General features: G+C 55.4%; 1 protein-coding gene across 1 annotated transcript in view; it reads right to left on the reverse strand.

Annotated features, from left to right (window-relative positions):
• Positions 1 to 7,776: 7,776 nt before the first annotated feature.
• LOC135889471 (zinc finger protein 271-like) overlaps positions 7,777 to 26,091 on the reverse strand; it is a gene marked incomplete at its 3' end in the record, with an annotated part of 81,730 nt that continues 63,415 nt past the window's right edge. The window contains exons 6-7 of the mRNA XM_065417340.1: positions 17,294 to 17,402; positions 7,777 to 7,857 (exon numbers count right to left, since the gene is read on the reverse strand). Of these exons, the coding sequence (XP_065273412.1) occupies positions 7,777 to 7,857; positions 17,294 to 17,402 (190 nt within the window). The remainder of the gene's footprint in view (positions 7,858 to 17,293; positions 17,403 to 26,091) is intronic.

Genomic DNA, 26,091 nt, shown 5'->3' on the forward strand with positions numbered 1-26,091 from the left:
GGGAACTGGGATTGTTTAGTCTCCAGAAGAGAAGAATGAGGGGGGATTTGATAGCTGCTTTCAACTACCTGAGGGGGGGTTCCAAAGAGGATGGAGCTCGGCTGTTCTCAGTGGTGGCAGATGACAGAACAAGGAGCAATGGTCTCAAGTTGCAGTGGGGGAGGTCTAGGTTGGATATTAGGAAAAACTTTTTCACTAGGAGGGTGGTGAAGCACTGGAATGCGTTACCTGGGGAGGTGGTGGAGTCTCCTTCTTTGGAGGTTTTTAAGGCCCGGCTTGACAAAGCCCTGGCTGGGATGATTTAGTTGGGAATTGGTCCTGCTTTGAGCAGGGGGTTGGACTAGATGACCTCATGAGGTCCCTTCCAACCCTGATATTCTATGATTCTATGATTCTATAATCTCTGCTCCAGATGCTAATGAACCTATGACTGCGCATACCTAGCTCAGCAATTATCAGACCAATTCTAGTAATGAATCCTTAATTGATATTCAAATACTGAAGTAGCCTAGTTGCATTGTGAGCTCCCTGGAAGAAAACACCACCCATAGCCAAGAGTGATCAGTTCCTATTGTCTAGTCTAAAGAAAACCCTTGAGTCATCAGTTTACCTATAAACAAATCTAGTGTTCTCCCTTGAACAATTGCAATTTCTCTACAAAAATCCCTACTCACCCTCTAGTCAGGGTTCTGATGCTTAGATCCAAACTATGCATCAGTTCCACAGGAACTCCATCTTCTCCTGACTGATCGTGCTGGGGGCTCTGCCTGTCTCCAGCATTCAGGACCCTCTGCGACCACCATCACCTGGGAACCCCGACCAGTTCAAGCCTCATGGAGTGGGTGAGATCCCCCCTCTTTCTCTCTCTGTGTTTTCCTTTCTATCTTAGGTATAAAACTTTAATAATATATGTTATGTTGGTTTAGCTCTCCTTGTGTAGTTATCACTATTATTCAATAAATAACTTTATGGTTAACTTGGTTGCTTCTCTCTCTGTTGCTGAACTTTACTCTTTTGTGTTTTTAGCTTCCCCCATTCACTCTACAGCATCGCTTCTTTTACCTAAGCTAAAGATCCCTGCAGCGCCCAAAATACTGTGGGGTTTGCTCATCAAGTAGGTTACTGCCAGTACAATTGTGTTGGGGGAGTGGGGATAGGGACGTGCTGAATCTGGGACGCATAAGGGTAACAGCTTGAAAGTGCTGCTTGACCCAGTCAATGGAGCCTAGGGGCATATAAGGAGAGGTAGCTTGAAAGTGCTGCTTCATCCAGCCCAGTGAGTCCAGAGACATATAAGGGGTCAGCTTGACAGTGCTGATTGACCCGATCCGCTCACACTTGCTCTGTTAATGTATGTGTGGGTGTGTGGGTGTTCATCCGGTTCTGGGGCTGGAGTAACCCAGCCCTAGGGAGCCTAGGTCCTGCAGGATAGTTCCACTGGGAGGGGACTTGCAGAAGGGAGAAGTAGAGCTTCATATGAAAAGACAAGTGACACAAGCAGTACATTGATAGAATTACAGAACCCCCTTCCCCAGAAGAGTAACCCGAATAAATGAGCATACCCCAAAGAAATGGGCACATCTGGTAACACCCCCTCCTTGTAGGGTGAGCTCCTGCCACCTCTCCCTCAGTGCCCTTGACAGCTGATCCACCTCCAAACCACAGCTCAAGTTCTCAGAACCCTCTCCTCCAGCCCCACCCAGGTAGGGCAGGGAGGGGACTCTTGCAGGAGGGGCAGGAGGGATTCTGGCAGCAGTGAAGTGGGTTGCGGGGAGGTGGAGATCTTGCCCCAAGTCATCCCAGACACTAATGCTAAGCCACAGGATCACAACATCTAGTGTCAGTGGGGTTCACGTGGCTCAGACCAGACACCTGGGCTGGGGACCCGCCCCCATAGCACTGGTCAAGTGCGTGGCCCAGGGTGTTCACAGCCCCCTCCTCACTGCTCCCTGAGCCCAGCCTGTCTCCTCACCTGGAACAAAGCAGCAGCGCCCATCGGCCTCACTGCTGCCTGAGTCCCAGGTGCTGCTGCTGTCCCCTGGGGAGTGGGCCGAGCTGCTGGTGCTGCGACAGGGATCCTCCACCTCCTGCTGTGGGGAGGCTGGAAGGTCCTCAGGGACTAGGCAGGACGATGACTCCTGCTGAGAATCAGGGCTGGGCTCTTGGGGCCAGTGCTTCCCACACAACAAGCTCCAGAGCCACCCTGCCCGGCTCCCCTTCTGGGCTGGGTCCTGCCTGCCCAGCCGCATCCTGGGCCAGCGCCATTTCGGCCTGGCCGGTGGCTCTCTCACCTCAGCGCCTGCGCCAGGAGCGGCTTTCCTCTGCCAGAAGGCTGGGCACTTGCACCTCCTCACTCGGCCGGGAGCTCCTTCCCTGCCAGCAGGGACGGAGAAGCCGCTTTGCTCCTGGGGAAGATGGCAGCTGCTTCCCTCAGGCTCTGGGGCCACCTGCAGAGCCTTCTTCCTGAACCTCCTCAGGAGCCTGGACAGCCTGGAACCGAGCGGGGAGCAGGCGTGAGTCTGGGGTCAAGGCAGCCTCTCACTAACCAGCCTTTTTGGTCCCTCCCCATCCCTGCCGAAGCCAGAGCCTGAATAAAGTGCTCTCAAATGAGCTCCAGACCAACAACAGTTCATGAACTGCGCAGAGACAATTAATGCAGAGAAGCAGCAAAATTCGTCAAACAGATGACTGGTTATGACTTATTTACTTGTTCTTAAAAGAGAACAAAAAGGACCTGAGTCTCCTCCCTGTCAATAACCCCCTGCTCAACCAATCAGGGTAGAGACTGAGGGGTGGGAGGCTGAGAGTTCTCACCAGAGAGCCCAAAGGAAGGCCCAGGTCACTGGTAGGGATCACTGTCCGAGGACTATTTCAGCCCCACTTTCTTGGTTGGACCTTCCACAATGGGAGATGCAGAGCACCCCCAGCAACACACACACACACACACACACACACACACACAACTCCTGGTGGTGGGAGAGGAACAGGAGAAAGGACAAAAGAAGTAAGATGGAGAAAGGAAGGAGGGATGCAGGAAAAGGTAAAACAAAAAAGACAAACCCTAAATGTCCCCAGTGATTCTACGGGACAAAAATCCCAGAGAGGGAATAAAATTCTGCCACCTTAAACTAGTGTTTTCCATGCCTAGAATTCAGCTGGCACCAGATGGATCAGACTGAGCAGGTTCCAAAACCTATTGGAGGCTCTTACCTTCTAAACAGGGACGTCTGTTTTCTAGTAAAATCAGTAAAAGGAAAGGAGAAAACTCGAAAAAGGCTCCTCCTCGCGCTCACGTATGTGAACCCTAATACTCTCTCAAAGAGAGACCTCGAGAAGGAGACTTGCTGAAGCAAAGGCACAGGGGTCTCTGAGGTTTCCCTGGCCCTGCGCCCCGTCCTGCCTGGCTCATGTCAGCATCTCTCTGTGAGGTCACCACCTCCCCACCACCTTTGACCAATAGGCTGAGGTCCTGCAAAAGGCCTTTGTGATGTCACTGCCACACACACCCATGCCCTGAAGTGCTAATGTCCTGCTGCTGGCCTGACACTTTGAAGGTTTGAGCTACTCTCTGCAGATCACCACACTCAATGCGTGTTCATTCTAGGAAGCAAGCCGGCTAGACAGTAAAACATCAGAGGCTGCTCCCAATGCTACACTCAGTTTTAACAAAATGAGTAGACTTTATGGCCAGAAGAGACCTTTAGAGCATCTCATCTAACCCCCTGCATATCATGGGCTTCCTGTATAGCACAACAGTTACTTTTTGGGCACACACATTCCAGAAAGGCATCTAGTCTTCATTCAATGACATCAAGAGATGGAGAATCCACCACTTTCCCTTTTAGTGAGTGCCAGGGGCTCCATTTCCCCTTCCACTAGCTCCCCATTTACAGTGAGCCAGAGCAGTACCTGCAGCAGGGAGCAGGAGTTGCTGATGGCCTCAGAGGCACAGCCCCTGCAGTGTCTCAGGCACCTGGCGCAAGTGCCGGATGATGCGGAGCTGGTGCATCACTTTGGCCGTGACGTCCTCCTGCTGCAAGGGAACGAGAACCTGTCAGAGACTCAAACGCCCCGAGGAATCAGGGGGAATTAAGGGCACCTGGAACCAGCAGTATTTCCACCCAGCACCTGCCCACCACTGAGGGATGAATTCACCTCCTGACCCCCAGAATGGAGTCTTCTTGTCCTTTCTAGTAACCTCCAGTGCCAACCCCCCTCCTTGTAGAGTGAGCTCCTGCCACCTCCCCCTCAGTGCCCTTGACAGCTGTTCCACCTCCAAACCACAGCTCAAGTTCTCAGAACCCTCTTCTCCAGCCCCACCCAGGTTGGGCAGGGAGGCGGCTCTAGCAGGGGGGGCAGGAGGGATTCTGGCAGCAGTGAAGTGGGTTGCGGGGAGGTTGAGATCTTGCCCCAAGTCATCCCAGACACTAATGCTGAAGCCACAGGATGGCAGCCCTGGTGAATGGGGCAGATTAGCAGTCCCTGCTGACTGAATTCTGCTGTTCTCCATAGGTGGTGGCTTGGTTGACATGGACACTAGGCCACTGGGAACTAGGTGAGGCCCTCTGGGACAGGAGAGGCTCGCAGAGGGCACTTAGGGGACTTGTCTACTCTTCCCGACAGCGAACGCACCATTCCCTAAGAACATAAGTCCATAATGAGTTAATGCTTGTCATTAATTAGCCTTGCTAAAGAGCTGTGTTGGAGCTGCACCATGGACAAGCTGGTTCCCTCCTGCTCATGGAGTTGAATTCATCTCCCTTCCCAGTAGCACCTGCTCTCACTCTCATTCCCCGCCAGGCTCCTTGCTGCCAGGCCAGCGAATGGCAATAGGATGGGTATGAGGCCTGGGCAAAGCCCCAATCTCCTGATGCAGCTGCTTACCTTGTCCCCCATCAGCTCTTGGGCTTTCCCCAGGAGGGAGTAGGCCAGGACCAGCCCAGCCTGCTTGACATGTAGCAGGGGGTTGTGGATGGCCAGCACTGCCGTCCGGAGGAAGAATCTTCTCTGCCCTTCCGAGAAGAACTTTCCAAGACCTAAAACCAACAGGATGCGAGGCATTAGCAGATTGCCCAGAGACAGGCTCCAACTCCTGGGGCTAGAACGGCATCTCCATCTAGTGGCTCCAGGAGGCAGCCACTGCAGGGGACCCAGCCACCCCCACTCCCTGAGCTGTCTCATGCCCTGGCAGAGTGTCCTTACCTCCCCCATCCTGGCTGTGTTCCTGTAGCCCAGGAGCCTGCTCTCCTGGTGCCAGTCCCAGCACCACAGGTCTTCGGCCTCATGGATGCCCAGCCCTGGGAAAGAGAGAGAGACACACACACATTTGTCATTCTGGTTGCAGTGCTTGTGTCCTTCCAATCCCATTGGTGGCTGCACAGTGGGCAGAGTGCTCGCTGCATGCCTGGCCCAACAGAATTGCAGGGGAGGGGTGTAGAACAGAGAAAGAGACAGACAGAGACTCATCCTCCAGCCGGGGTCAGTCTGAGAGAAATTGGCTGGGGTCCCAGTCTCACTCTTCTAGTGGGTGCCATTTCCCAGCTGGGTTCCTTACCCCTCTGGTGCAGCAGCAGCTGGTAGAGCCGGTAAACCCCCTCCTTGGCCTGCCGTCTGATGTCCTGGGCTGGGTCACTGATCAACAGAGCCAGCTGTGCCACGTGGTGACCCATCCTGGGGAATTCTGCTGAGTTCTAATGGAAGGGAGAGGGAGAGGGGACTCCATCAGCATTTTCCTGTCAGCTCCCAGTCCCCCGTGGGCCAGGACTCTCTTTTTCCCCTCAGCCCCTCTGCAGGAGATGCTAGAGGATAGAAGGTAGAGCTAGACCCTTAATTTCCTCTGCCCCCAAGGGAGCCTGGAGAACAGGGATATGGGCAGGGCCCTCCATGAGGACTTGCTTCCCCAGCTGCTCCAGGATGACAGGAAGGCATGAACCTGGAGCACGGTCCCCTTAAAAGCCCAGTCACCACTTAACCAGGACACGAAGAACTTGACTCCAGCTAAGCTCTGCTCTGCCTCTGCCTCCCCAGGAGGAACACTCTTAACCCACAGCCCCTTCAGCAGCAGATCCTACAGCCAGTTGGAGCCAGCCCGCCTACGCCTGGAGTCAGGAAACTGGGGTCAGAGGTCACTTACGTCAAACTCAGGGAGGGTGATGGTGAGTCGGAGCAGGGCCGTGCTGCTCCTAATGGCCTTGGCTCTCTCCTGCGACACCCTGGACACCATCCAGTAGTTATGTGCTGCGGGGAAAGGAGGCAGCTCAGGATCAATGGGCAGGTGCATGTGTTGTGCAAATGAACCCCCCCTCCCCAATCTCCAGGGGGCTGAGACATTGTGCGCAGGGTGGCATATCTGATTCGTTGATTGCAGAGCTTTAGAAGGGGATTGTTGCCCCCAGGACGATGCTTGTATCCTGCAGGTCACAACTTGTCATTGTCTCTGTAGACTGGAACAATGTTCGGTGTCGGGGCTGGTCCCATCCTCCCTGAACGCCTGATTCCTGAACAGCTCAACAGGAAGGAGACAGATCCCCACCCCTCCCTGCCTCTCGAGTCCTTGGTTGGGTGAAGGGACTGAGTGTCAGCACAATCCCCCCAGGAATCTCAGGGCCCGTCAGAGAGAAGGGCTGATTCTCTGCGGTCCTTCTGTTTCTCTAGGAAGGAGCCTGTGACTCTTCTCTGAGGACCATCTTCTGGATCTCACAGGAGGGGTTCAGACTCTCACTCCCCAAGCCAGCCAGGGGCCCTGTGGTTAGTGCTCAACAGAACCAGGCAGAGCTCTGGCTTGAAGTCCCAGCTCCTTCCCCTGACCTTCAAGGAGGAAGGGCCTGACACTGCATTGCACTGACTGCCCTGACCGAGGACGGGCTACTGGGGACCCAGCTAGGAGGACAGACTGGAAAATGGATCTAAGAGTGAAGGAAAAATTGCCCCCACCCCTCTCATTGGCCTCACCTCCAAGATGCAGTGGAGCCTGTCCGTGTCTGGGGACTCTGCCAGCAGGTTCCCCAGCATGGCATCCACAAGGTGTGGCAAGACCCTATGCAGATCCTGCAAAGCAAGGGAGACCCATGGGTCAGAGTTAGGGAAAGTGGGGCTACACCTGCCACGGGATGGGAAGAGGGGTCCCTGGGAAGCACTGGTGAGACCCCCCAAAACATATCTTGGCCTCTCGCATTCACATCCCACTGCTGGCAATTAGCCAGGATTCATGGCAGGATGACAGCTGGTTCTTCAATCCATGACTTTAGCATGATCTACCTGGACTTGGGTGGTGTCCTTCTGCGTGCCCAGGGTGAAGACAGCATGCAGGGCAGCTCGAAGGAGATGGGTCTCTAGCTCTGGCTCAAGGGCAGGTGTCATGGTGCTGGGAAGAGAGAGGAGCCGGTATTAGACTGTGCAGTGCGGGGGTGGGACTGGCACCAACACGGCCGCGAAGCTGCAGGGAACTAGGCAGAGGCTGGCGAAAATGGAAACTGAGGCACCAATGATAAGGCCAAGGTTTCCCAGACACACAGTGGCAGGGCAGGAATAGCGCCTGTTCCCTGGACCCTGCTGCCCCTCCTGTATCTGATCCTGGGAGTGAGCCTCTCCCCAAAGCCATTGCAATGTTACTGGAGTGAAAAGAACAGCCCAGCCAGGAGAGAGTGAACCTTCCCACCACCTCTGCCACAGGTGTCACCCTTGGGAGGTGAGCTGGGAGTGGGAGGGGCAGTGACTCCCAGCCCTGGGCCTGAGCAGCACCGGCGTTAGGGGAACCGGGCGGGAGGGTCTCGGTACCTGAGGTTGCCCACAGCAATCAGGAAGTTAGCGAGGACGCCGCTGGGTGGAGAGTTATCAGGCAGCAACTCAATGGAGCTCCTGTGAGACCCAAAGGAGACAAAGTAGCATGTGACATTCTGGCCTCACTTACACTTGCCAGTGAGGAGATTACACAGGCAGCACCCCACACAGCCAGCAGGATCCCCCCACCTGCCTCCCGCTCCTCCGATTCCTGCCCACTAGTGACCAATCTCAGAATTTCTCCTGTCTCTTCTCCCCAATCTTCAGCCCCAGCAATCCCTGCCCTCAGCTGCCCCTCCAGCACCAGCCATCCCCCATTAATTGGCCCGGGGAGACCCTGCCCCTCCCATGTCTGTCCTCCCTCCAGCTGCTGGGCACCGCAGCCTCACTCACCACAATCCTCTCCACCACAGCCGCCTTGCAGCAGTGCGGCTCCAATGTGTCCTGCCCTCTCTGCTGTGCAGGGAGACACTCAGGTGGATGGCGTGCAGGAACATGAGCTGCTAGGCCTCATCCTGCACCCACCAGGAGTGGGGTTAGGGGAGAGAGAGTCAGTTAGCCAGGGACCTCCCTGCCCCACCCACCACCAGCTGCAAGACTCAGGCCTGAATGGGGGATAGTGGGGACCCGCCCATTGTCCAAATCACCCACAACTCCTACACAAGCAGGGTCAGGACCTGGGACAGTACCTGTGGGGGGAGGAGACCCAGCTGGTTTGTGACAAATACCCCCATCTTGGGGGTCCCAGATCATGGTAGAGAAAGGTCCCCATTAGGGCTGGGTGGATCATCAGAGACAAGACCCTCTGAAGGGGGTCAGGGTGCTGGGAAGGGGCAGGACAATCTCGGTTCCAGCACAGCTGGGGAACCTTTGCACCTTTTCTCGGCCCTGGAGCTGCTCTCGGATGTTTTTGAGAGCAGACTCCTCTGTGACCACGTCCACCCATTCCTCCTCCTCCTCCGAGTCCCTGGGGGTCCCTGCACCAGGGAGAGAAGGGGACAGGGTGACGCGTGCTGCCACTTGGGGAAAGGACAGGAGCATGGTGGGGCAATGTGCCCCCTTCCCACCTCCGGGACCCAGGGCAGATTGGGCCCACACTCCCCCCTCTCAGTGATGCCTTCAGCCCCCAACTCCTTCAGCAGCTCAGAGCAAAGAGACCCACACACACTGTCCTGGACTCCCTAGGAGGTGCCTTCCCCACCCCCCATCCAACTGGAGCATCAACGACCAAAGTGGCAGCATCTAATGTCAGTGGGGTCCAAGCACTATTTCAACCCCACATTTTTCGATGGACCTCCCACAATGGGAGATGCAGAGCACCCCCAGCAACACATACACACACCACACACACACACCTACCTCCTGGTGGTGGGAAGGAAACAGAAGAAAGGACAAAAGAAGTAAGAGATTAAGAGAAAGGAAGGAGGGATGGAGGAAAAGGTAAAACAAAAAAGACAAACCCTAATGTCCCCAGTGATTCTATGGGACAAAATCCCAGGTGGGGAATAAAATTCTGCCACCTTAAACTAGTGTTTGCCATGCCTAGAATTCAGCTGGCACCAGATGGATCAGACTGAACAGGTTCCAAACCTCTCGGAGACTCTTACCTTCTAAACAGGGACGTCTGTTTTCTAGTAAAATCAGTAAAAGGAAAGGAGAAAACTCGAAAGAGGCTCCTCCTCGCACTCACATACGTGAACCCTAATACTCTCTCAGTCCTCAAAGAGAGACCTCGAGACGGAGACTTGCTGAAGCAAAGTCACAGGGGTCTCCGAGGTTTCCCTGGCCCTGCGCCCCTGTCCTGCCTGGCTGATGTCAGCATCTCTCTGTGAGGTCACCACCTCCCCACCACCTTTGACCAATAGGCTGAGGTCCTGCAAAAGGCCTTTGTGATGTCACTGCCACACACACCCATCCCCTGAAGTACTAATATAGGGTTACCACATTTTAGTTTTTAAAAAGGAGGACACTCCATGGGGCCCCAGCCCCGCCCCAACTCCGCCCCTTCCCCGCCCCCAGCCCCGCGGCAACTCCGCCCCAGCCCCGCCCCAACTCCGCCCCCGCCCCTGAACGCTCCGCCCCCTGTTCCTCCCCGGCCCCTGCTTCCCGGGAATCAAATGTTCGCGGGAAGCCTGAAACAGGGAGGCAGCAGGTAAGCTGGGGCGGGGTGCGGCGCGGCTCAGTCCGGCCCCCCTGGCCAAGCGGCTCCCCAAGAGGCTCTGGCCCCGGCGTCTCCCGCCGCTGGCCAGACACTTTGAAGGTTTGAGCTACTCTCTGCAGATCAGCCCACTCAATGAGTGTTCATTCTAGGAAGCAAGCCGGCTAGACAGTAAAACATCAGAGGCTGCTCCCAATTCTACACTCAGGTTTAACAAAATTAGTAGACTTTATGGCCAGAAGAGACCTTTAGAGCATCTAATCTAACCCCCTGCATATCATAGGCTTCCTGTATAGTACAATAGTTACTTTTTGGGGCACACACATTCCAGAAAGGCATCTAGTCTTCATTCAATGACATCAAGAGATGGAGAATCCACCACTTTCCCTTTTAGTGAGTGCCAGGCGGCTCCATTTCCCCTTCCACTAGCTCCCCATTTACAATGAGCCAGAGCAGTACCTGCAGCAGGGAGCGGGAGTTGCTGATGGCCTCAGAGGCACAGCCCCCGCAGTGTCTCAGGCACCTGGCGCAAGTGCCGGATGATGCGGAGTTGGTGCATCACTTTGGCCGTGACGTCCTCCTGCTGCAAGGGAACGAGAACCTGTCAGAGACTCAAACGCCCCGAGGAATCAGGGGGAATTAAGGGCACCTGGAACCAGCAGTATTTCCACCCAGCACCTGCCCACCACTGAGGGATGGATTCACCTCCTGACCCCCAGAATGGAGTCTTCTTGTCCTTTCTAGTAACCTCCAGTGCCAACCCCCCTCCTTGTAGGGTGAGCTCCTGCTACCTCCCCCTCAGTGCCCTTGACAGCTGTTCCACCTCCAAACCACAGCTCAAGTTCTCAGAACCCTCTTCTCCACCCCCACCCAGGTTGGGCAGGGAGGCGGCTCTAGCAGGGGGGGGGCAGGAGGGATTCTGGCAGCAGTGAAGTGGGTTACACAGAGGTTGAGATCTTGCCCCAAGTCATCCCAGACACTAATGCTGAGCCACAGGATCGCAGCATCTAGTGTCAGTGGAGTCCAAGCACTATTTCAATCCCACAGTTTTGGATGAACTTCCCACAAGGGGAGGTGAAGAGCACCCCCAGCAACACACAAACACACACACACACCCCACTCCTGGTGGTGGGAGGGGAACAGGAGAAAGGACAAAAGAAGTAAGAGATGAAGAGAAAGGAAGGAGGGATGGAGGAAAAGGTAAAACGAAAAGGACAAACCCTAATGTCCCCAGTGATTCTACGGGACAAAATCCCAGGGAGGGAATAAAATTCTGCCACCTTAAACTAGTGTTTTCCATGCCTAGAATTCAGCTGGAACCAGATGGATCAGACTGAGCAGGTTCCAAAACCTCTTGGAGGCTCTTACCTTCTAAACAGGGACGTCGGTTTTCTAGTAAAATCAGTAAAAGGAAAGGAGAAAACTCGAAAGAGGCTCCTGCTCGCACTCACATACGTGAACCCTAATACTCTCTCAGTCCTCAAAGAGAGACCTCGAGAAGGAGACTTGCTGAAGCAAAGCCACAGGGGTCTCTGAGGTTTCCCTGGCCCTGCGCCCCTGTCCTGCCTGGCTGATGTCAGCATCTCTCTGTGAGGTCACCACTACCCCACCACCTTTGACCAATAGGCTGAGGTCCTGCAAAAGGCCTTTGTGATGTCACTGCCATACCCACCCATCCCCTGATGTGCTAATGTCCTGATGCTGGCCTGACACTTTGAAGGTTTGAGCTACTCTCTGTAGATCACCCCACTCAATGCGTGTTCATTCTAGGAAGCAAGCCAGCTAGACAGTAAAACATCAGAGGCTGCTCCCAATGCTACACTCAGTTCTTCCTAAAGCCAGAGAGGTCTTTCGCCCCCACTATTTCCCTCGGAAGGCTGTTCCAGAACTTCACCCCTCTGATGGTTAGAAACCTTCGTCTAATTTCAAGCCTAAACTTCCCGACGGCCAGTTTATATCCATTCGTTCTCGTGTCCACATTAGTACTGAGCTGAAATAATTCCTCTCCCTCCCTGGTATTTATCCCTCTGATATACTTAAAGAGAGCAATCATATCCCCCCTCAGCCTTCTTTTGCTTAAGGTAAACAAACCGAGCTCCTCGAGTCTCCTTTCATATGACAGGTTTTCCATTCCTCGGATCATCCTAGTGGCCCTTCTCCGTACCCGTTCCAGTTTGAGTTCATCCTTTTTAAACATGGGAGACCAGAACTGCACGCAGTACTCCAAATGTGGTCTTACCAGTGCGTTGTACAACGGAACCAGCACCTCCTTATCCCTACTTGAAATACCTCGCCTAATGCATCCCAAGACCGCATTAGCTTTTTTCACGGCCACGTCACATTGCCGACTCATAGTCATCCTGCTGTCAACCAGGACTCCGAGGTCCTTCTCCTCTTCCGTTACTTCTAATCTAATCTAACCCCCTGCATATCACAGGCTTCCTGTATAGTACAATAGTTACTTTTTGGGCACACACATTCCAGAAAGGCATCTAGTCTTCATTCAATGACATCAAGAGATGGAGAATCCACCACTTTCCCTTTTAGTGACTGCCAGGGGGCTCCATTTCCCCTTCCACTAGCTCCCCATTTACAGTGAGCCAGAGCAGTACCTGCAGCAGGGAGCAGGAGTTGCTGATGGCCTCAGAGGCACAGCCCCCGCAGTGTCTCAGGCACCTGGCGCAAGTGCCGGATGATGCGGAGCTGGTGCATCACTTTGGCCGTGACGTCCTCCTGCTGCAAGGGAACGAGAACCTGTCAGAGACTCAAACGCCCCGAGGAATCAGGGGGAATTAAGGGCACCTGGAACCAGCAGTATTTCCACCCAGCACCTGCCCACCACTGAGGGATGGATTCACCTCCTGACCCCCAGAATGGAGTCTTCTTGTCCTTTCTAGTAACCTCCAGTGCCAACCCCCCTCCTTGTAGGGTGAGCTCCTGCTACCTCCCCCTCAGTGCCCTTGACAGCTGTTCCACCTCCAAACCACAGCTCAAGTTCTCAGAACCCTCTTCTCCAGCCCCACCCAGGTTGGGCAGGGAGGCGGCTCTAGCAGGGGGGGCAGGAGGGATTCTGGCAGCAGTGAAGTGGGTTGCGGGGAGGTTGAGATCTTGCCCCAAGTCATCCCAGACACTAATGCTGAAGCCACAGGATGGCAGCCCTGGTGAATGGGGCAGATTAGCAGCCCCTGCTGACTGAATTCTGCTGTTCTCCATAGGTGGTGGCTTGGTTGACATGGACACTAGGCCACTGGGAACTAGGTGAGGCCCTCTGGGACAGGAGAGGCTCGCAGTGGGCACTTAGGGGACTTGTCTACTCTTCCCGACAGCGAACGCACCATTCCCTAAGAACATAAGTCCATAATGAGTTAATGCTTGTCATTAATTAGCCTTGCTAAAGAGCTGTGTTGGAGCTGCACCATGGACAAGCTGGTTCCCTCCTGCTCATGGAGTTGAATTCATCTCCCTTCCCAGTAGCACCTGCTCTCACTCTCATTCCGCACCAGGCTCCTTGCTGCCAGGCCAGCGAATGGCAATAGGATGGGTATGAGGCCTCGGCACAGCCCCAATCTCCTGATGCAGCTGCTTACCTTGTCCCCCATCAGCTCTTGGGCTTCCCCCAGGAGGGAGTAAGCCAGGACCAGCCCAGCCTGCTTGACATGTAGCAGGGGGTTGTGGATGGCCAGCACTGCCGTCCGGAGGAAGAATCTTCTCTGCCCTTCCGAGAAGAACTTTCCAAGACCTAAAACCAACAGGATGCGAGGCATTAGCAGATTGCCCAGAGCCAGGCTCCAACTCCTGGGGCTAGAACGGCATCTCCATCTAGTGGCTCCAGGAGGCAGCCACTGCAGGGGACCCAGCCACCCCCACTCCCTGAGCTGTCTCATGCCCTGGCAGAGTGTCCTTACCTCCCCCATCCTGGCTGTGTTCCTGTAGCCCAGGAGCCTGCTCTCCTGGTGCCAGTCCCAGCACCACAGGTCTTCGGCCTCATGGATGCCCAGCCCTGGGAAAGAGAGAGAGACACACACACATTTGTCATTCTGGCTGCAGTGCTTGTGTCCTTCCAATCCCATTGGTGGCTGCACAGTGGGCAGAGTGCTCGCTGCGTGCCTGGCCCAACAGAATTGCTGGGGAGGGGTGTAGAACAGAGAAAGAGACAGACAGAGACTCATCCTCCAGCCGGGGTCAGTCTGAGAGAAATTGGCTGGGGTCCCAGTCTCACTCTTCTAGTGGGTGCCATTTCCCAGCTGGGTTCCTTACCCCTCTGGTGCAGCAGCAGCTGGTAGAGCCGGTAAACCCCCTCCCTGGCCTGCCGGCTGATGTCCTGGGCTGGGTCACTGATCAACAGAGCCAGCTGTGCCACGTGGTGACCCATCCTGGGGAATTCTGCTGAGTTCTAATGGAAGGGAGAGGGAGAGGGAGAGGGGACTCCATCAGCATTTTCCTGTCAGCTCCCAGTCCCCCGTGGGCCAGGACTCTCTTTTTCCCCTCAGCCCCTCTGCAGGAGATCCTAGAGGATAGAAGGTAGAGCTAGACCCTTAATTTCCTCTGCCCCCAAGGGAGCCTGGAGAACAGGGATATGGGCAGGGCCCTCCATGAGGACTTGCTTCCCCAGCTGCTCCAGGATGACAGGAAGGCATGAACCTGGAGCACGGTCCCCTTAAAAGCCCAGTCACCACTTAACCAGGACACGAAGAACTTGACTCCAGCTAAGCTCTGCTCTGCCTCTGCCTCCCCAGGAGGAACACTCTTAACCCACAGCCCCTTCAGCAGCAGATCCTACAGCCAGTTGGAGCCAGCCCGCCTACGCCTGGAGTCAGGAAACTGGGGTCAGAGGTCACTTACGTCAAACTCAGGGAGGGTGATGGTGAGTCGGAGCAGGGCCGTGCTGCTCCTAATGGCCTTGGCTCTCTCCTGCGACACCCTGGACACCATCCAGTAGTTATGTGCTGCGGGGAAAGGAGGCAGCTCAGGATCAATGGGCAGGTGCATGTGTTGTGCAAATGAACCCCCCCCTCCCCAATCTCCAGGGGGCTGAGACATTGTGCGCAGGGTGGCATATCTGATTCGTTGATTGCAGAGCTTTAGAAGGGGATTGTTGCCCCCAGGACGATGCTTGTATCCTGCAGGTCACAACTTGTCATTGTCTCTGTAGACTGGAACAATGTTCGGTGTCGGGGCTGGTCCCATCCTCCCTGAACGCCTGATTCCTGAACAGCTCAACAGGAAGGAGACAGATCCCCACCCCTCCCTGCCTCTCGAGTCCTTGGTTGGGTGAAGGGACTGAGTGTCAGCACAATCCCCCCAGGAATCTCAGGGCCCGTCAGAGAGAAGGGCTGATTCTCTGCGGTCCTTCTGTTTCTCTAGGAAGGAGCCTGTGACTCTTCTCTGAGGACCATCTTCTGGATCTCACAGGAGGGGTTCAGACTCTCATTCCCCAAGCCAGCCAGGGGCCCTGTGGTTAGTGCTCAACAGAACCAGGCAGAGCTCTGGCTTGAAGTCCCAGCTCCTTCCCCTGACCTTCAAGGAGGAAGGGCCTGACACTGCATTGCACTGACTGCCCTGACCGAGGACGGGCTACTGGGGACCCAGCTAGGAGGACAGACTGGAAAATGGATCTAAGAGTGAAGGAAAAATTGCCCCCACCCCTCTCATTGGCCTCACCTCCAAGATGCAGTGGAGCCTGTCCGTGTCTGGGGACTCTGCCAGCAGGTTCCCCAGCATGGCATCCACAAGGTGTGGCAAGACCCTATGCAGATCCTGCAAAGCAAGGGAGACCCATGGGTCAGAGTTAGGGAAAGTGGGGCTACACCTGCCACGGGATGGGAAGAGGGGTCCCTGGGAAGCACTGGTGAGACCCCCCAAAACATATCTTGGCCTCTCGCATTCACATCCCACTGCTGGCAATTAGCCAGGATTCATGGCAGGATGACAGCTGGTTCTTCAATCCATGACTTTAGCATGATCTACCTGGACTTGGGTGGTGTCCTTCTGCGTGCCCAGGGTGAAGACAGCATGCAGGGCAGCTCGAAGGAGATGGGTCTCTAGCTCTGGCTCAAGGGCAGGTGTCATGGTGCTGGGAAGAGAGAGGAGCCGGTATTAGACTGTGCAGTGCGGGGGTGGGACTGGCACCAACACGGCCGCGAAGCTGCAGGGAACTAGGCAGAGGCTGGCGAAAATGGAAACTGAGGTACCAATGATAAGGCCAAGGTTTCCCAGACACACAGTGGCAGGGCAGGAATAGCGCCTGTTCCCTGGACCCTGCTGCCCCTCCTGTATCTGATCCTGGGAGTGAGCCTCTCCCCAAAGCCATTGCAATGTTACTGGAGTGAAAAGAACAGCCCAGCCAGGAGAGAGTGAACCTTCCCACCACCTCTGCCACAGGTGTCACCCTTGGGAGGTGAGCTGGGAGTGGGAGGGGCAGTGACTCCCAGCCCTGGGCCTGAGCAGCACCGGCGTTAGGGGAACCGGGCGGGAGGGTCTCGGTACCTGAGGTTGCTCACAGCAATCAGGGAGTTAGCGAGGACGCCGCTGGGTGGAGAGTTATCAGGCAGCACCTCAATGAGCTCCTGTGAGACCCAAAGGAGACAAAGTAGCATGTGACATTCTGGCCTCACTGACACTTGCCAGTGAGGAGATTACACAGGCAGCACCCCACACAGCCAGCAGGATCCCCCCACCTGCCTCCCGCTCCTCCGATTCCTGCCCACTAGTGACCAATCTCAGAATTTCTCCTGTCTCTTCTCCCCAATCTTCAGCCCCAGCAATCCCTGCCCTCAGCTGCCCCTCCAGCACCAGCCATCCCCCATCCATTGGCCCGGGGAGACCCCTGCCCCTCCCATGTCTGTCCTCCCTCCAGCTGCTGGGCACCGCGTCTCACTCACCACAATCCTCTCCACCACAGCCGCCTTGCAGCAGTGCGGCTCCAATGTGTCCTGCCCTCTCTGCTGTGCAGGGAGACACTCAGGTGGATGGCGTGCAGGAACATGAGCTGCTAGGCCTCATCCTGCACCCACCAGGAGTGGGGTTAGGGGAGAGAGAGTCAGTTAGCCAGGGACCTCCCTGCCCCACCCACCACCAGCTGCAGGACTCAGGCCTGAATGGGGGATAGTGGGGACCCGCCCATTGTCCAAATCACCCACAACTCCTACACAAGCAGGGTCAGGACCTGGGACAGTACCTGTGGGGGGAGGAGACCCAGCTGGTTTGTGACAAATACCCCCATCTTGGGGGTCCCAGATCATGGTAGAGAAAGGTCCCCATTAGGGCTGGGTGGATCATCAGAGACAAGACCCTCTGAAGGGGGTCAGGGTGCTGGGAAGGGGCAGGACAATCTCGGTTCCAGCACAGCTGGGGAACCTTTGCACCTTTTCTCGGCCCTGGAGCTGCTCTCGGATGTTTTTGAGAGCAGACTCCTCTGTGACCATGTCCACCCATTCCTCCTCCTCCTCCGAGTCCCTGGGGGTCCCTGCACCAGGGAGAGAAGGGGACAGGGTGACGCGTGCTGCCACTTGGGGAAAGGACAGGAGCATGGTGGGGCAATGTGCCCCCTTCCCACCTCCGGGACCCAGGGCAGATTGGGCCCACACTCCCCCCTCTCAATGATGCCTTCAGCCCCCAACTCTTTCAGCAGCTCAGAGCAAAGAGACCCACACACACTGTCCTGGACTCCCTAGGAGGTGCCTTCCCCACCCCACTGGAGCATCAACGACCAAAGTGGCAGCATCTAATGTCAGTGGGGTCCAAGCACTATTTCAACCCCACATTTTTGGATGGACCTCCCACAATGGGAGATGCAGAGCACCCCCAGCAACACATACATACACCACACACACACACCTACCTCCTGGTGGTGGGAAGGAAACAGAAGAAAGGACAAAAGAAGTAAGAGATTAAGAGAAAGGAAGGAGGGATGGAGGAAAAGGTAAAACAAAAAAGACAAACCCTAATGTCCCCAGTGATTCTACGGGACAAAATCCCAGGTGGGGAATAAAATTCTGCCACCTTAAACTAGTGTTTGCCATGCCTAGAATTCAGCTGGCACCAGATGGATCAGACTGAACAGGTTCCAAACCTCTCGGAGACTCTTACCTTCTAAACAGGGACGTCTGTTTTCTAGTAAAATCAGTAAAAGGAAAGGAGAAAACTCGAAAGAGGCTCCTCCTCGCACTCACATACGTGAACCCTAATACTCTCTCAGTCCTCAAAGAGAGACCTCGAGACGGAGACTTGCTGAAGCAAAGCCACAGGGGTCTCTGAGGTTTCCCTGGCCCTGCGCCCCGTCCTGCCTGGCTCATGTCAGCATCTCTCTGTGAGGTCACCACCTCCCCACCACCTTTGACCAATAGGCTGAGGTCCTGCAAAAGGCCTTTGTGATGTCACTGCCACACACACCCATCCCCTGAAGTACTAATATAGGGTTACCACATTTTAGTTTTTAAAAAGGAGGACACTCCATGGGGCCCCAGCCCCGCCCCAACTCCGCCCCTTCCCCGCCCCCAGCCCCGCAGCAACTCCGCCCCAGCCCCGCCCCAACTCCGCCCCCCCCTGAACGCTCCGCCCCCTGTTCCTCCCCCGCCCCTGCTTCCCGGGAATCAAATGTTCGCGGGAAGCCTGAAACAGGGAGGCAGCAGGTAAGCTGGGGCGGGGTGCGGCGCGGCTCAGTCCGGCCCCCCTGGCCGAGCGGCTCCCCAAGAGGCTCTGGCCCCGGCGTCTCCTGCCCGGCTGGGGCCCTGGCCCCTGGCCAAGTGCCCGCACCCCCGGCCGAGCACCGCGCCGGCCCCCGGCCCCGCACCGCTGGGCCCTACCTCCCTATTTTCCCGGACATGTCCGGCTTTTTGGGATTTTCCCCCGGACGGGGATTTGAGGCCCAAAAAGCCGGACATGTCCGGGAAAATCCGGACGTATGGTAACCCTAACTAATATCCTGCCGCTGGCCAGACACTTTGAAGGTTTGAGCTACTCTCTGCAGATCACCCCACTCAATGAGTGTTCATTCTAGGAAGCAAGCCGGCTAGACAGTAAAACATCAGAGGCTGCTCCCAATGCTACACTCAGGTTTAACAAAATTAGTAGACTTTATGGCCAGAAGAGACCTTTAGAGCATCTAATCTAACCCCCTGCATATCATAGGCTTCCTGTATAGTACAACAGTTACTTTTTGGGGCACACACATTCCAGAAAGGCATCTAGTCTTCATTCAATGACATCAAGAGATGGAGAATCCACCACTTTCCCTTTTAGTGAGTGCCAGGGGGCTCCATTTCCCCTTCCACTAGCTCCCCATTTACAGTGAGCCAGAGCAGTACCTGCAGCAGGGAGCAGGAGTTGCTGATGGCCTCAGAGGCACAGCCCCCGCAGTGTCTCAGGCACCTGGCGCAAGTGCCGGATGATGCGGAGCTGGTGCATCACTTTGGCCGTGACGTCCTCCTGCTGCAAGGGAACGAGAACCTGTCAGAGACTCAAACGCCCCGAGGAATCAGGGGGAATTAAGGGCACCTGGAACCAGCAGCATTTCCACCCAGCACCTGCCCACCACTGAGGGATGGATTCACCTCCTGACCCCCAGAATGGAGTCTTCTTGTCCTTTCTAGTAACCTCCAGTGCCAACCCCCCTCCTTGTAGGGTGAGCTCCTGCTACCTCCCCCTCAGTGCCCTTGACAGCTGTTCCACCTCCAAACCACAGCTCAAGTTCTCAGAACCCTCTTCTCCAGCCCCACCCAGGTTGGGCAGGGAGGCGGCTCTAGCAGGGGGGGGCAGGAGGGATTCTGGCAGCAGTGAAGTGGGTTGCACAGAGGTTGAGATCTTGCCCCAAGTCATCCCAGACACTAATGCTGAGCCACAGGATCGCAGCATCTAGTGTCAGTGGAGTCCAAGCACTATTTCAATCCCACAGTTTTGGATGAACTTCCCACAAGGGGAGGTGAAGAGCACCCCCAGCAACACACACACACACCCCACTCCTGGTGGTGGGAGGGGAACAGGAGAAAGGACAAAAGAAGTAAGAGATGAAGAGAAAGGAAGGAGGGATGGAGGAAAAGGTAAAACGAAAAGGACAAACCCTAATGTCCCCAGTGATTCTACGGGACAAAATCCCAGGGAGGGAATAAAATTCTGCCACCTTAAACTAGTGTTTTCCATGCCTAGAATTCAGCTGGCACCAGATGGATCAGACTGAGCAGGTTCCAAAACCTCTTGGAGGCTCTTACCTTCTAAACAGGGACGTCGGTTTTCTAGTAAAATCAGTAAAAGGAAAGGAGAAAACTCGAAAGAGGCTCCTGCTCGCACTCACATACGTGAACCCTAATACTCTCTCAGTCCTCAAAGAGAGACCTCGAGAAGGAGACTTTCTGAAGCAAAGCCACAGGGGTCTCTGAGGTTTCCCTGGCCCTGCGCCCCTGTCCTGCCTGGCTGATGTCAGCATCTCTCTGTGAGGTCACCACCTCCCTAACACCTTTGACCAATAGGCTGAGGTCCTGCAAAAGGCCTTTGTGATGTCACTGCCATACCCACCCATCCCCTGAAGTGCTAATGTCCTGATGCTGGCCTGACACTTTGAAGGTTTGAGCTACTCTCTGTAGATCACCCCACTCAATGCGTGTTCATTCTAGGAAGCAAGCCGGCTAGACAGTAAAACATCAGAGGCTGCTCCCAATGCTACACTCAGTTCTTCCAAAATTAGTAGACTTTATGGCCAGAAGAGACCTTTAGAGCATCTCATAGACTCATAGACTTTAAGGTCAGAAGGGACCATTATGATCATCTAGTCTGACCTCCCGCATGATGCAGGCCACAAAAGCTGACCCACCCACTCCTGGAATAATTCACTCCCTTGACTCAGATGTTGAAGTCCCCAAATCGTGATTTAAAGACTTCAAGTCACTGAGAATCCTCCAGCAAGCAACCCCTGCCCCATGCTGCGGAGGAAGGCGAAAAACCTCCAGGGCCTCTGCTAATCTACCCTGGAGGAAAATTCCTTCCCGACCCCAAATATGGTGATCAGCTTAACCCCGAGCATGCGGGCAAGATTCTCCAGACAGACCCTCCAGAAAAAGTTCTCCGTAGTAACTTTTAATATCCCATCATTGACCAATGTTACTAATTACCAGCGATGGCACGTTATTGACCTATTGACTAAAATCACGTTATCCCATCAAACCATCCCCTCCATAAACTTATCAAGCTTAATCTTAAAGCCAGAGAGGTCTTTCACCCCCACTATTTCCCTCGGAAGGCTGTTCCAGAACTTCACCCCTCTGATGGTTAGAAACCTTCGTCTAATTTCAAGCCTAAACTTCCCGACGGCCAGTTTATATCCATTCGTTCTCGTGTCCACATTAGTACTGAGCTGAAATAATTCCTCTCCCTCCCTGGTATTTATCCCTCTGATATACTTAAAGAGAGCAATCATATCCCCCCTCAGCCTTCTTTTGCTTAAGGTAAACAAACCGAGCTCCTCGAGTCTCCTTTCATACGACAGGTTTTCCATTCCTCGGATCATCCTAGTGGCCCTTCTCCGTACCCGTTCCAGTTTGAGTTCATCCTTTTTAAATATGGGAGACCAGAACTGCACGCAGTACTCCAAATGTGGTCTTACCAGTGCGTTGTACAACGGAACCAGCACCTCCTTATCCCTACTAGAAATACCTCGCCTAATGCATCCCAAGACCGCATTAGCTTTTTTCACGGCCACGTCACATTGCCGACTCATAGTCATCCTGCTGTCAACCAGGACTCCGAGGTCCTTCTCCTCTTCCGTTACTTCTAATCTAATCTAACCCCCTGCATATCACAGGCTTCCTGTATAGTACAATAGTTACTTTTTGGGCACACACATTCCAGAAAGGCATCTAGTCTTCATTCAATGACATCAAGAGATGGAGAATCCACCACTTTCCCTTTTAGTGACTGCCAGGGGGCTCCATTTCCCCTTCCACTAGCTCCCCATTTACAGTGAGCCAGAGCAGTACCTGCAGCAGGGAGCAGGAGTTGCTGATGGCCTCAGAGGCACAGCCCCCGCAGTGTCTCAGGCACCTGGCGCAAGTGCCGGATGATGCGGAGCTGGTGCATCACTTTGGCCGTGACGTCCTCCTGCTGCAAGGGAACGAGAACCTGTCAGAGACTCAAACGCCCCGAGGAATCAGGGGGAATTAAGGGCACCTGGAACCAGCAGCATTTCCACCCAGCACCTGCCCACCACTGAGGGATGGATTCACCTCCTGACCCCCAGAATGGAGTCTTCTTGTCCTTTCTAGTAACCTCCAGTGCCAACCCCCCTCCTTGTAGGGTGAGGTCCTGCTACCTCCCCCTCAGTGCCCTTGACAGCTGTTCCACCTCCAAACCACAGCTCAAGTTCTCAGAACCCTCTTCTCCACCCCCACCCAGGTTGGGCAGGGAGGCGGCTCTAGCAGGGGGGGCAGGAGGGATTCTGGCAGCAGTGAAGTGGGTTGCGGGGAGGTTGAGATCTTGCCCCAAGTCATCCCAGACACTAACGCTGAAGCCACAGGATGGCAGCCCTGGTGAATGGGGCAGATTAGCAGCCCCTGCTGACTGAATTCTGCTGTTCTCCATAGGTGGTGGCTTGGTTGACATGGACACTAGGCCACTGGGAACTAGGTGAGGCCCTCTGGGACAGGAGAGGCTCGCAGAGGGCACTTAGGGGACTTGTCTACTCTTCCCGACAGCGAACGCACCATTCCCTAAGAACATAAGTCCATAATGAGTTAATGCTTGTCATTAATTAGCCTTGCTAAAGAGCTGTGTTGGAGCTGCACCATGGACAAGCTGGTTCCCTCCTGCTCATGGAGTTGAATTCATCTCCCTTCCCAGTAGCACCTGCTCTCACTCTCATTCCCCACCAGGCTCCTTGCTGCCAGGCCAGCGAATGGCAATAGGATGGGTATGAGGCCTGGGCACAGCCCCAATCTCCTGATGCAGCTGCTTACCTTGTCCCCCATCAGCTCTTGGGCTTCCCCCAGGAGGGACCAGCCCAGCCTGCTTGACATGTAGCAGGGGGTTGTGGATGGCCAGCACTGCCGTCCGGAGGAAGAATCCTCTCTGCCCTTCCGAGAAGAACTTTCCAAGACCTAAAACCAACAGGATGCGAGGCATTAGCAGATTGCCCAGAGCCAGGCTCCAACTCCTGGGGCTAGAACGGCATCTCCATCTAGTGGCTCCAGGAGGCAGCCACTGCAGGGGACCCAGCCACCCCCACTCCCTGAGCTGTCTCATGCCCTGGCAGAGTGTCCTTACCTCCCCCATCCTGGCTGTGTTCCTGTAGCCCAGGAGCCTGCTCTCCTGGTGCCAGTCCCAGCACCACAGGTCTTCGGCCTCATGGATGCCCAGCCCTGGGAAAGAGAGAGAGACGCACACATTTGTCATTCTGGTTGCAGTGCTTGTGTCCTTCCAATCCCATTGGTGGCTGCACAGTGGGCAGAGTGCTCGCTGCGTGCCTGGCCCAACAGAATTGCAGGGGAGGGGTGTAGAACAGAGAAAGAGACAGACAGAGACTCATCCTCCAGCCGGGGTCAGTCTGAGAGAAATTGGCTGGGGTCCCAGTCTCACTCTTCTAGTGGGTGCCATTTCCCAGCTGGGTTCCTTACCCCTCTGGTGCAGCAGCAGCTGGTAGAGCCGGTAAACCCCCTCCCTGGCCTGCCGGCTGATGTCCTGGGCTGGGTCACTGATCAACAGAGCCAGCTGTGCCACGTGGTGACCCATCCTGGGGAATTCTGCTGAGTTCTAATGGAAGGGAGAGGGAGAGGGAGAGGGGACTCCATCAGCATTTTCCTGTCAGCTCCCAGTCCCCCGTGGGCCAGGACTCTCTTTTTCCCCTCAGCCCCTCTGCAGGAGATCCTAGAGGATAGAAGGTAGAGCTAGACCCTTAATTTCCTCTGCCCCCAAGGGAGCCTGGAGAACAGGGATATGGGCAGGGCCCTCCATGAGGACTTGCTTCCCCAGCTGCTCCAGGATGACAGGAAGGCATGAACCTGGAGCACGGTCCCCTTAAAAGCCCAGTCACCACTTAACCAGGACACGAAGAACTTGACTCCAGCTAAGCTCTGCTCTGCCTCTGCCTCCCCAGGAGGAACACTCTTAACCCACAGCCCCTTCAGCAGCAGATCCTACAGCCAGTTGGAGCCAGCCCGCCTACGCCTGGAGTCAGGAAGCTGCGGTCAGAGGTCACTTACGTCAAACTCAGGGAGGGTGATGGTGAGTCGGAGCAGGGCCGTGCTGCTCCTAATGGCCTTGGCTCTCTCCTGCGACACCCTGGACACCATCCAGTAGTTATGTGCTGCGGGGAAAGGAGGCAGCTCAGGATCAATGGGCAGGTGCATGTGTTGTGCAAATGAACCCCCCCCTCCCCAATCTCCAGGGGGCTGAGACATTGTGCGCAGGGTGGCATATCTGATTCGTTGATTGCAGAGCTTTAGAAGGGGATTGTTGCCCCCAGGACGATGCTTGTATCCTGCAGGTCACAACTTGTCATTGTCTCTGTAGACTGGAACAATGTTCGGTGTCGGGGCTGGTCCCATCCTCCCTGAACGCCTGATTCCTGAACAGCTCAACAGGAAGGAGACAGATCCCCACCCCTCCCTGCCTCTCGAGTCCTTGGTTGGGTGAAGGGACTGAGTGTCAGCACAATCCCCCCAGGAATCTCAGGGCCCGTCAGAGAGAAGGGCTGATTCTCTGCGGTCCTTCTGTTTCTCTAGGAAGGAGCCTGTGACTCTTCTCTGAGGACCATCTTCTGGATCTCACAGGAGGGGTTCAGACTCTCACTCCCCAAGCCAGCCAGGGGCCCTGTGGTTAGTGCTCAACAGAACCAGGCAGAGCTCTGGCTTGAAGTCCCAGCTCCTTCCCCTGACCTTCAAGGAGGAAGGGCCTGACACTGCATTGCACTGACTGCCCTGACCGAGGACGGGCTACTGGGGACCCAGCTAGGAGGACAGACTGGAAAATGGATCTAAGAGTGAAGGAAAAATTGCCCCCACCCCTCTCATTGGCCTCACCTCCAAGATGCAGTGGAGCCTGTCCGTGTCTGGGGACTCTGCCAGCAGGTTCCCCAGCATGGCATCCACAAGGTGTGGCAAGACCCTATGCAGATCCTGCAAAGCAAGGGAGACCCATGGGTCAGAGTTAGGGAAAGTGGGGCTACACCTGCCACGGGATGGGAAGAGGGGTCCCTGGGAAGCACTGGTGAGACCCCCCAAAACATATCTTGGCCTCTCGCATTCACATCCCACTGCTGGCAATTAGCCAGGATTCATGGCAGGATGACAGCTGGTTCTTCAATCCATGACTTTAGCATGATCTACCTGGACTTGGGTGGTGTCCTTCTGCGTGCCCAGGGTGAAGACAGCATGCAGGGCAGCTCGAAGGAGATGGGTCTCTAGCTCTGGCTCAAGGGCAGGTGTCATGGTGCTGGGAAGAGAGAGGAGCCGGTATTAGACTGTGCAGTGCGGGGGTGGGACTGGCACCAACACGGCCGCGAAGCTGCAGGGAACTAGGCAGAGGCTGGCGAAAATGGAAACTGAGGCACCAATGATAAGGCCAAGGTTTCCCAGACACACAGTGGCAGGGCAGGAATAGTGCCTGTTCCCTGGACCCTGCTGCCCCTCCTGTATCTGATCCTGGGAGTGAGCCTCTCCCCAAAGCCATTGCAATGTTACTGGAGTGAAAAGAACAGCCCAGCCAGGAGAGAGTGAACCTTCCCACCACCTCTGCCACAGGTGTCACCCTTGGGAGGTGAGCTGGGAGTGGGAGGGGCAGTGACTCCCAGCCCTGGGCCTGAGCAGCACCGGGGTTAGGGGAACCGGGCGGGAGGGTCTCGGTACCTGAGGTTGCCCACAGCAATCAGGGAGTTAGCGAGGACGCCGCTGGGTGGAGAGTTATCAGGCAGCACCTCAATGAGCTCCTGTGAGACCCAAAGGAGACAAAGTAGCATGTGACATTCTGGCCTCATTTACACTTGCCAGTGAGGAGATTACACAGGCAGCACCCCACACAGCCAGCAGGATCCGCCCACCTGCCTCCCGCTCCTCCGATTCCTGCCCACTAGTGACCAATCTCAGAATTTCTCCTGTCTCTTCTCCCCAATCTTCAGCCCCAGCAATCCCTGCCCTCAGCTGCCCCTCCAGCACCAGCCATCCCCCATCCATTGG

Source organism: Emys orbicularis, chromosome 15 (assembly GCF_028017835.1).
Source record: "Emys orbicularis isolate rEmyOrb1 chromosome 15, rEmyOrb1.hap1, whole genome shotgun sequence".
Classification (NCBI taxonomy): domain Eukaryota; kingdom Metazoa; phylum Chordata; order Testudines; family Emydidae; genus Emys; species Emys orbicularis.